The sequence below is a fragment of the Papilio machaon genome, chromosome Z (assembly GCF_912999745.1).
Source record: "Papilio machaon chromosome Z, ilPapMach1.1, whole genome shotgun sequence".
Classification (NCBI taxonomy): domain Eukaryota; kingdom Metazoa; phylum Arthropoda; class Insecta; order Lepidoptera; family Papilionidae; genus Papilio; species Papilio machaon.
The window spans coordinates 10681323-10692352 of NC_060016.1; the positions used below are offsets into that span (position 1 = coordinate 10681323).

The window sequence follows — 11030 nt, forward strand, 5'->3', positions numbered from 1 at the left end:
ACCACTCTGTGTTTCGTTCGGTCGGTATCATCTCCGGTTCTTATCTTCTAGCAAATCGTCTTGGGGGGTGAACGACTGCATAATATCATGGATCAAAGATGTGATATTTTTATTATTGAAAATGGTTATATATTGTATTGTTTTGAAGTCGTAGCCGAACTGTTTTCTGTTTGTATACCACCGGTGCGGAGGCGGCGAGGACGCCCGGGCGCGGCCTACTCCTGCGGCCCACACCCGCGCGTCCTCACCGCCGCCCCGTAGCATACCACCGCACCGCACCGCACCCCGCCCCGCCCCCCATTGCAATGCATCACTAGGGCCCATCGACAATACTTAATAACTGTTGAAGATTCCTTGATGTATCTGTCAAGATGTAATTTAAATAAGCGCTACTGAATTAACACAAGTTACGAGCAGATACACAAGTGTAAGGTCGCCCTGTCTGATGCAATATTTATGAATTATTTAATGTTACTATTATTTTCACGGCCCAAATTTTGGTGTCATTATTTTCAGTTGTTGTGTAATTTATTTTGTAGATATATAATATTTATAACTATATTTAAATAAACAAATAATAAAGGTATAAAGCAAATATTTTGTTAAAAGATGTTGTTTATTTATTTATCAGTTGTGAGGCAGAGTGCAGGCGGCGCCACTCGGGCCGCACCCGCGGTGGTATACTCGAGTCAAAATTTACTAAAGTTAAAGGAAACTTTGTGCAATTAATATAAAATACTATATACTCTACAAGATTGTTGAGAAATGATATGCAGGTCCGTAGCCCCAGAGTAATTTTGTATTTTAAATAATAAGACTTTAATTTTAATGATTTTGTAACTCGAAATTAATGATTTAACCGAGTTTATAAATTATTTTGTCGATTTGCAATACCAACTATAACTTAATTTTATTTAAGGTTTAGAAATGAAATGAAAGCAATGATATACGGCGTAACATTATGAAGACCTTCTACATATAACGCCTATATTATTTTGTTTATTACACCTGTATGATTTTTTTTTAATATTATAAAGAGAGTTAAAATTTCTAATGGTTCTTTGATAACATCAATGATTTCTTGACCATCTTTAAGCACTTTTATTGTAATTTTTTTCTCGATTTGCAACATCTAAATTTTCAAATGATGTAACTACGAACATCTTTTACCTGTGAAAAATGAAATAAACTGATTTTACCTGTGTGAAAATTGTCACTTAATAATGACCTTAACCCGCCCGCTGTTAGCAGATAAAATACAATTGTCTGGTGACCTTGCTAATATAAAAAGCAAACCAGTCTGTGAGTGTGCGCGCTTTATGAATACAAAAGACTAGTTTCCAGTCTCACGTCTGGATACATGCAGCTTCTGATTACTAAATCAGGTACCAGATGCTGTGATGCTGAAGATTGATATCTACATTATATATCCTCTGTGAAAAAATATACAAATTGATGGTTAAATGTACAGAAATGTTTTTATAACACTTGCTCTTAGTTGAGTACAGATAGTGTACCATTTTTGTAGAATTGATGTGGCTAAAACGATAAAAATGAGCACCGAACAACCTAGATTCCTTCTGATTCGTTCAGTAGGACACTTATTTCCATTTATATTTTAGGAAAGACAACAGTATCACAACGGATTTAACTTTAAGACTGCTGCCTGTTATCGTCGAGATCAACGTGGTTTATTTTAAAAGTAAATTGGCCGTAAACTATTGCTCTTTTGACGACCACATCGGACTACATCAGATGGCTTTTTTATAAAAAATCTGAAAGTAACAGAAACTGTGATCGAGGCTATATTCTAGACCGACGCTTTTGTCCAAGTACAGTTACTTGATTGCCAAACTGCCAACTCGCTAGAGCGCTAACCTCAACTTTTACATGAGTCATTTCAATGGAGCGTAGGTATACCGAATCTATTGAAATAACCTCAAAAGTAACACGTATTTACAAATCTAAACTATAGAATACAAAGTTGTTAAACGTCGTAAAACCAAATAGGGATAGATTTAGTTTTGTAAAAAATATACTTTGTCGACTGTGACGTCACACTGATGTCAAAGTTTTTTGAGCCTCCTGGTTAAATCTTTTAAAATACGAGATAACGTGGCTTGAGATAAGTAAACATCACATGCACTTCAGTCATAGACTTCCCTAGGAAAAGCTAGGGCTAGTTCTCCCCTTTATATTTTGGAAAAAAATTAAATAGATACTTGTAAATACTAATATAGTCTACAATTCCTATCAATACTGAAAAACTACATGTTGATAAGCATTTAGATTGGGATAAAAAAGTTATACTACTAGTCTTCCTATACCTAACCTAGATCATCGGCTTGACCTTGACTTCAATATTTATATATTTCGTTTATTTTAGTCGAACCGAGAACTAAATATAATTTCGAACGTTGTTTTTATCATTTAAATTTAATCATAACATATAAAAATCGCTCGTGGAATTTCACAAACTTCAACTTTGGGGCTATTGTTATTCATAATTTACATTAAATGAAATAAACGAAAACATCGCATGCACTTTATCACTTTTATTATTATTTTCCTCTATTAAAAATAATGGCATAAAACTCTTTAATTTGATTTAAGTTTGAACATGATGGTAAAAAAAAACTAAAAATACTTGCATCTTAATTTATTTATTTAAAATAGAATTCTTACTCTAATTACCTATAAATATTACATACAGATTTCACTTAAATCAACGTTTCTTGGCCGTATTATTTATATGTAACCATTACCCTTGGGTTTTTTGAGACCGAATTTTCTGTATAAAATATATCGTTATCCTTGTCATTATCTTTGACAAAATTGAGACAACGATATGTTTTAAACGGAGATTTTGGTCTCAGAAATCGACGGTACTAACCTATAGTATTAAATAATAAAATATTTTTTCTAAATTTACTCATATCGACATAGTCACAAATTAAAATTAACAAGTTGTAGACACTTATATATCCCAATGTATGTATGAAGGGATTTCTAAAAACATAAATCAATTTGCTCATACATTTTTAGCTCCTTAAATTTTTTTCGTAACACCGAAATATATGATTTTTCAACAAGTACCACCCATACTTCGAATACATATAGATGGTTTTTGTAGACTTCTTAAAGCAGGGAAAAATACGTTGCTTTAGGTAGCTATCATTTAATTATTATTAATTAGATATGAAAACCAATATATTAAAGTGGATTTTAACATTGCCTTATGGTGCTCCGCTTTGGTTACAAGTCACTTTGAGAACAGGGTAATGAACCAACAGCTTGCACCTAATATGACTACCAATTAAATTTTATAGTGTATACCTATTACACTATGTTATATAATTTAACAACTAAGCGTGGGTTTCCGAGAACAAAATAACCGTTTAAAACATATCTCTGTTTTGTCAAAGATTATATGGATGACGATTTGTCAAACAGATTACACTCCAACAAATGTATAGTCACATTAATTTGACAGGTGTTAGTATTAACACAAAAATAATTTTATATAGGTGTTGAATCAACATCAAATGTAACTTCCGATCACAGCTTCATTATTTATTTAGATATATATAAATTATTGCTTATTTTAAATGTGAAATAAAAATCCATGTTAACAATTAAAAAATTTTTACCTATAAATAATATATAAAACATTATTAAAATATAAAATAAAACATTACACAATTTATATAATTTAAAGACATATAAATAAGCTATACATATAGTGATGTCCAATGTTGATTTAAATAATTAATAATCAATGTATGAAATAATTGGTAAAAATCAAGATATGTGCATTTATTACTGATGATTGAATCAAAATATTGGTGAAAAATAACTAATTTTAATTACACAAGACATTAAGAGCGCTATCCCTGTATTTTATTTATATAACCTATGTATTTCTTTAGTGTTTTTTTTTTTATAAAAGAGTAAACCTATCTGTTACTACTGTCAATGTAATACCAGTAATAATATATACATGAAATAAACTATTTGTATTGATGTGCATATGAAATGACTGTCTCGTATGAAATTCATGATTGTGTTTGGATGAAGTTTAATGTATTGGGTCTGTAGTTATGTTAATTATTGTCTTCAATTTCCACATCAAATATTACATGTTAGGATGGAAAGCAGAGATCAACTATGTACAAGAGCGCCTGCCTCTCCCTGCTTCCCCCTGTCATATATATCACAAAAGCCACACCGCATACTCTGCACACCACATGTTGACACTTTTACAATTTCACAACACATCATGACCACTATGAACCGATGTCAATGTATATATTACTATTTTATTTTAAATGATAAAAATTTACATTATAATTTTCAATGGATTACGAATGTAAAAGTAAGTATTGATTGCATGTCTAGAGCAGGTAGTGCGGAAAACATTCGTAAAAGGCACGTAGACTGGACTTAGTGTTCGTTTTCATCCACAACAGGGCGCAGAGGTCGGGCTCGCAGGCGCTCAGCCGCGCCCACCCGGACGCCTGCCGACGTCAGAACCCCTCGTCATCGCCTTCGCCTTGTCCCTGCGCGCCTTCATCTCCTTGGCTATCCTCCGTCGTGCCGGCACAGCTCCCCTCGCCCGAGCAATTATTGTGCAGCGCTTCGGCGCGGCTTTCGTCGTTCACGAACTTGGTTTTGGTGACGTACAGGTCCGAGGAGTCGCCGTCGGCGCACGGCTCGGCCGCCTCCTCGCCCGCCTCCTCGCCCGCCAGCGACAACTCGAACTGCGCCACCAGCTGGCTCAGCACGCTCTTGAGGTGGTCGAAGGTGTGCGCGTGGGGAGGCGCGTGGGGAGGCGCGCCGGCCGGCTGCAGCAGCGCCTCGCACGCGCCCTCCGAGCAACTCTCCAGTCGCTTCAGCGACTCCAACTCCCCCACGGACACCACCATCTCGGGATCAGACTTCATTCGGTCCAGCAGATGATCTGCCTCCTGCGAGAAGAGGAAGACCGTCGGGATTTGTATGTCGTCGATGCCGTCCCCGGACATGGCGAAGAGTGCGGTGGAGCCGTAGGAGGTGCCGTCGATGTTGTCGAGCACGATGGCGAGGCGGGCGCCGGCGGCCTGCAGGTTGCGCGCCTTCTGGGCGAACGTACACTGGCCGCGACGCGCCACACCGAACATGCCGGCGAGCGCGGGCGCGTTGGCGAGCGCCGAGCACGCCTCCGGGGGCTCGGCGAGCAGGGGTACGCCGCGCAGCCGCTCGCCGCCCGTCACCTGCCGGCCGAAGTGCGCGGGCCCGGCGGCCAGCACGCGCTCCGACGTCGCCACGCCCGCCGCCACCACACCGTTCTCGGTGTCGCTCAGCGTGTTCCACTTGGACATCTCACGCATGAACGTCATACCCTCCGACGCCTCCTTTGATGATTTCGCCTGGAATTATTAAAACATTCAATGTTTTTAATAACAAAAATTGAGACAATTTTATTTGTCCTATAAGGTAAAGGTTTGTGTAAATCTGTACCGTGGCGACTGTGTAGAGCAGCTGCACGCGGCCGTCGGGCAATGTGAGGACGGAGATGCCCATGTCGGCGAGGGCGAGCAGCTGGCGCGGGTCGGTGAGGGGGCGAGGGCGCGCCGGGGGCCGCCCGGCGCCGCCCAGCAGAGTGCGCAGCGGCCGGCGCACGCTCGACGCCTCCAGCGACCACGTGCTCGGGCAAGTCCTGCACGCGCGCAGACAATGTTAGTGCACTCTCCACATCGATTGGATTGGATAATAAAACAATAAAAAGTTAGTTGACAGTTTACATACTTTACGTATTTGTCCTCGTCTTGGTCGTCGATGTTGAGCGCGAGGGTGGAGTCGAGTCCGTCGGTGGCGAGGGCGAGGGGCAGGAAGTGCGCCTCTGTGGTGAGCACGTAGTCCTCGAGGTGCACCGGCAGGTCGCGGTCCTCGCCGAACAGCATGTACAGGTACTTGAAGGTCTCCGCGAGCACGAAGGAGTCCATGCGGTCCTCGTGGACGCGCGTGCGCACGTCGTTGACGGCCGCGTACCCGCAGGGCACGCGCGTGTGCCGCTGCAGCGCGCGCAGCACGCTCTTGCCCACGTGCAGGTAGTGGTCGTCGCCGGTCGCTCGGTGGAGGAAGTACGTCGACTCCAGGAACTCCGGACGCAAAGGGTGCTGGCCCCAATGCACCTACATTTACACGTTTACTTACAACATTTTATAAAAGTATAACTTTTACAAAATGTCGAAATATTATGAAAATAAGACATCGGTAACAAGTTGCAAGTGCACAAGTAGTACCTGGAGATCCGATGTGAACGCTTCAGGTATGAACGTGTGGCGCTGCATGACCTGGTAGAGCATCTCGTGTGTCTCGACGGCGGGGCGCACGTCCCCCAGCAGCACCTGGAGCCCCGGCCAGAACGCCAGCAGCGCGTCCATAAAGTTGCGCGACTGCAGGTGAGGCCTGACACGACAAAGACGACATCAGCACTCGACATCATCTCTCCACATCTCATAACGATCTGTTATTTATGAAATACCTGTGCATATGCACTGCGAGCATGACCGGAGGTCTGCTGATGTACTTCATGACAGCGTTGTAGTGACGAGTGAATCGTGCGAGGTACTTCTCATCACCCAACAATATGTAAGCTTTGAGGCAGTACTCGTAGTAGGAGTCGATGCCTGCACCAACACCAGAGTCCTTGCGCACCCAATCACCAGAGTGGATGTTGATCACTGTACCCATCAGGTCGGATGTCCTATATTATACACAAATAAGTAAGAGCAGTATTACACTTGTTATATGCTTCTATGTGAGTGTATCGACGGTGGAAGCCTTTATAATATTATATTATAATTTATAACACAATTAGGCAAATAAAAATTTAAGATTTAAATGAATTTTTCAACTATGCGCCTTGGCGTAATGTCGTAAATGTACCTGTGCCTGATCATCCAGAGTCTATCCATGGCCCGATGCGCCTTCTGCTCGAAGACTGGATCTCCGGTGAGACGGGAAAGTGCCGCCATCTCCAAGATCATGGTACCTGCACACGCCGTGCATGTCTCCCTGGATTCCGAGAGGCCCCGGAGACCATGTCGGAGATTCACCTACAAAATATAACACTGAAGTAAATACTGCGCACATTCGAACGTAAGAATTTACGATTTTTATCTACGTTTTGTTTCGTTTGTTATGCTAGTTTATAGTCCACAAAAGTAAAATTTCAGAATTTCAAAGCAACATCTAAATCGGTAGTCCTCCGAATAACAATTAGGTTATTAGCAGTTCGAGTTTTGTTCATACTGACCCGTCCATGCGGTATGCCAGTGGAGGTGTTAAATGCAGGTAGCAGCCTCCGGCCCAGGTCCGCGGCCAAAGCTAGCAGCTGTCCATCATACCAGCGCAATATGGGCACTTCGCTTCGCAACGCAGTCGCTAACACGTGAGCGGACAACAAACCCCTAAAAAAACAAGAACAAACAAACAAATAAAGTTAATAATAAAACAATAAACGGTCTTTTTTTTAAAAAAACAGTGTGAAATTAAAAAATATATTTTTTTACACTTATACAATGTTTCTTCTTATAAATCTACACTAAGGGGCTGTCTTAGTGCGCAAACTCTTACTTTCGCAGACAAACTTATTATTATAAAGTATACTGAAAAAGCATCTGACCCGAGCATCCGTATGTTGGTCTCGAAGACAGAGACGATGATGTCATGGTCGAAGCTGACGTCACGCAACACGAGCCTCACCGCACGGTTGAACTCGGAGAAATCACCCATCACCACCAACGTGTCCAAACTGTCCACCAATGTCAGCGAGAAACTAAAGAAAAACAAACATTTCATACAGTCATCTGCGCACCTTGAACTCCACAAATTAAATTAATAAATTTTACTTATATTATAAATGCAAAAGATTAGACGGATGTTTGTTTTGCTTATCTCCAAAACGGATAAACAGATTTCGATAAAATTTGGTTACTTACTAAGATTACTTTTTTTAATTCCGCGCAGCCAAAGTCGCAGGTACAAGCTAGTAACAACTAAAAGTTATAACAGTTTTCGTTTATAAAAACATCACTATCTTTCTGATTTTTGTTTCTAACTGTTATATCTGAATTCACTGTCTTCTAATAAAAATCCGACCAATCTAAATATTGTCATCATCCACTTACTTTCCAAGTACATCATCCATATCTCCCCGACTGGGCGTAACTCCTCGCCATCGACCCTTACAGCTGAGCGGCATCAACTCATCCGCTGGATATGCATTATCCATGTAGGCATCGTAAGCATGGTAGAACATGCTTCTTGCCTCCTCCCTATAATTATATACTGAATTAATAACACACATGTGCGCTGATGTTCTTTTCTGTTTCAATTTACTAATTTCGTACAATTAGTGAAGTGAACCAATCTGCATCATGTCAACATGATTTACTAAAGTTACGGTTGACTAAACTTATGGTCAACTTGAGCCCTTTGAATATATATGAGCTGATGACTATCTGAAATTGATGAGTGTGTACGAGTAAATATATGATTGTTGAGACTTCTCGTCAAAAGCATATTTTACATCTCAGGATCACTGGTATGACTTTTGTAGCAAAAATAGTGATCTGTTGTTAGCAATTATTACAGAAAATTTGTTGATTTGTTTGTATTCACGTAAAAACATACCAAATCTTTATATCTATATATATAAAAGAAAGTTGTGTTAGTTACACCATTTATAACTCAAGAACGGCTGAATCGATTTGACTGAAAATTGGTGGGCATGTAGCTTAGAACCATGAAAAGGACATAGGATAATTTTTACCCCGTTTTCTATTTTTTATTCCGCGCGGACGGAGTCGCGGGTAAAAGCTAGTAATTAATATAAGACATTTGAATATATTTAAATCCAATGCCATACATATTAATAACTGACTTTTACACTACATACACATATAAAATCTTAAAGGCATACACATATGGCATATATTCATTTAAAATTCAGTAATTGGTAAAATTAACTCCGTTTTGTCAAAGATAAAGGATGTTTATATGTTTCGCACAGATATTTTGGTCTCAGAAACCAACTGTTAACACAAGTAAGCTGATAAAAGATAACATGTCTAATAATTATTGAAGTAAAAGCATAAATATCACTATTTTGTACATCATAGCAAGATATAACGATGTTAACTTATCTTTGATCTGGATTATTCTTTGTCATTGACTGTTGTGATGTAATTTATACCAGAATAAGTTGCAGTTTTAATGTCTTATAGTTATTTAATGTTATTATTTCTTAATTCAGATCTACTAATGATTTTTAATTCATAGAATTAAGACACAATTAGTTAATGGATTTATCAAAAATTACTTAGAATTGTTTTTGAGTGTGTAATGAAGTTTTTTATTCATTAACTTCTTAAGTTTTAGGCCACAAATACTTTTTCACATTGTTTTGTGTTAAAATAGTACTTTATTTGCCATAATCTTTAGAGTCTGTTATGTCCTTTAATATAGTAATGTTATTAATAATTCTGATAAATTGAACTAAAAAGCCAAAAGTTAAGCACAAAGAGCCATAATATACCTTATAATGTGACAATAACCATTTCAAAATAAAAAAAAAAGTGAAACCAGAAAGAAACAATGTACATTTATTATTTAATAGATATAATTAGATAAGTATTTTAAGAAATCATATGGACATAGATGTACTCTAAAGAAGATTTAAAAGATCACAGACATAAATAAGATGCAACTGTGAGTAAACAATGTCACTATTGTAACATTGTATTATGTTATACATGTCCTGTCCTACTTTTATTTCATTCATGAAAAGTGTAATAACTAGCTAAAGTCCATTATTGATTTATTATAGTGAAAATAGGCCTGAAGGAAAATTTAATCCTTTATATAATTTGAAACATTACCTTAGTTGAATCCTCTCTGCTTTTGTCATCTGTGAGGGAACAGGTTCATCTTCAGTGCTTACACAAACGAATGCTAAAATAAAAACTAACAGGACTGGACAATATGCCATTACTATCACAATATTTTTATATGACTAGTACTCTTAGAAGTAATAATAATTAATAATGTCATAAGAGTAAACACAAATAAAATTATTAATAATTCGTTTGGTTAAAAATGGCAAGTTTACATTGCTAAATTAATATGAAATGAAGGAAATGTTAGTCTCTTTCACTAAAGTCACTAAACTATACTTAAGTCACCTCCGTGAAGTTGGCCCCCTCACTTTAATTTTTTTAACTTTTTTTTACGCAAATCGTTTGAGAATCGTTTGAGAGGGTTTGAGAGAAAAGAAATATCGTTTGAGAGTTCCTACTTTCTCCGTAAAAACAATTTCAAATTCTAGTGTTAAGTTGGCCCCCTCACTTTACTTTTTTTTATTTTTTTCAATGCGAATCGTTAGAGAGTCATTTGAGAGACATAAAGAGAAAAGAAATATCGTTTGAGAGTTTTTACTTTTTCTGTAATAAATATTTTAATTCTGGGCATCGAAAGTTACAAATCGATTTTCTTTTTTTCCGAATTAAATATGGCAATCATGCACTAGGACGTTTCAAATTTATTGTGTAGGTAGAGAATGGTAAGAGAGTGATTGAGAGAAAAGAGAAATCGTTTGAGAGTTAATACTTTTTCTTAAATAAATATTTCAATTTCGGAATCGAAAGTAACAAATCGATTTTCCTTTTTTCCGAATTAAATATGGCAATCATGCACTTAGATGATTTAAATTTATGGTGTAGACAGAGAATGGTAATAGAGTGATTGAGAGAAAACAGAAATCGTTTGAGAGTTAATACTTTTTTTGAAATAAATATTTCAATGTCGGAATCGAAAGTTACAAATTGATTTTCCTTTTATTTCGAATTAAATATGGCAATCATGCACTAAGACGTTTCAAATTTATTATGTAGGTAGAGAATGGTAAGAGAGTGATTGAGAGAAAAGAGAAATCGTTTGAGAGTTAATACTTTTTCTTAAATAAATATTTCAATTTCTGAATCGAA

The 11030-nt window shown here is 38.0% G+C and overlaps 1 protein-coding gene across 1 annotated transcript; it reads right to left on the bottom strand.

Annotated features, from left to right (window-relative positions):
* Positions 1 to 3896: 3896 nt before the first annotated feature.
* Positions 3897 to 10177, bottom strand: LOC106717047 (ER degradation-enhancing alpha-mannosidase-like protein 3). Its single transcript, XM_045686025.1, has 10 exons — positions 9927 to 10177; positions 8175 to 8321; positions 7670 to 7822; positions 7301 to 7454; positions 6931 to 7100; positions 6527 to 6748; positions 6285 to 6450; positions 5788 to 6173; positions 5500 to 5698; positions 3897 to 5408 (listed from the first exon to the last, which is right to left on the bottom strand). Exons 1-10 carry the CDS (start codon positions 10034 to 10036, stop codon positions 4527 to 4529), a joined length of 2589 nt encoding a protein of 862 aa, XP_045541981.1. The 5' UTR covers positions 10037 to 10177; the 3' UTR covers positions 3897 to 4526.
* Between the last annotated feature and the right edge of the window lie 853 nt (positions 10178 to 11030).

Excerpts from the sequence above, each read along its gene's own strand:
- LOC106717047 (XM_045686025.1), bottom strand. The coding sequence starts at position 10,036 with ATGGCATATTGTCCAGTCCTGTTAGTTTTTATTTTAGCATTCGTTTGT. Across the intron at positions 7,455-7,669 it reads ACCAACATACGGATGCTCGG|GGGTTTGTTGTCCGCTCACG; the intron begins GTCAGATGCTTT and ends TTGTTTTTTTAG. Across the intron at positions 6,451-6,526 it reads CTCGCAGTGCATATGCACAG|GCCTCACCTGCAGTCGCGCA; the intron begins GTATTTCATAAA and ends TTGTCGTGTCAG.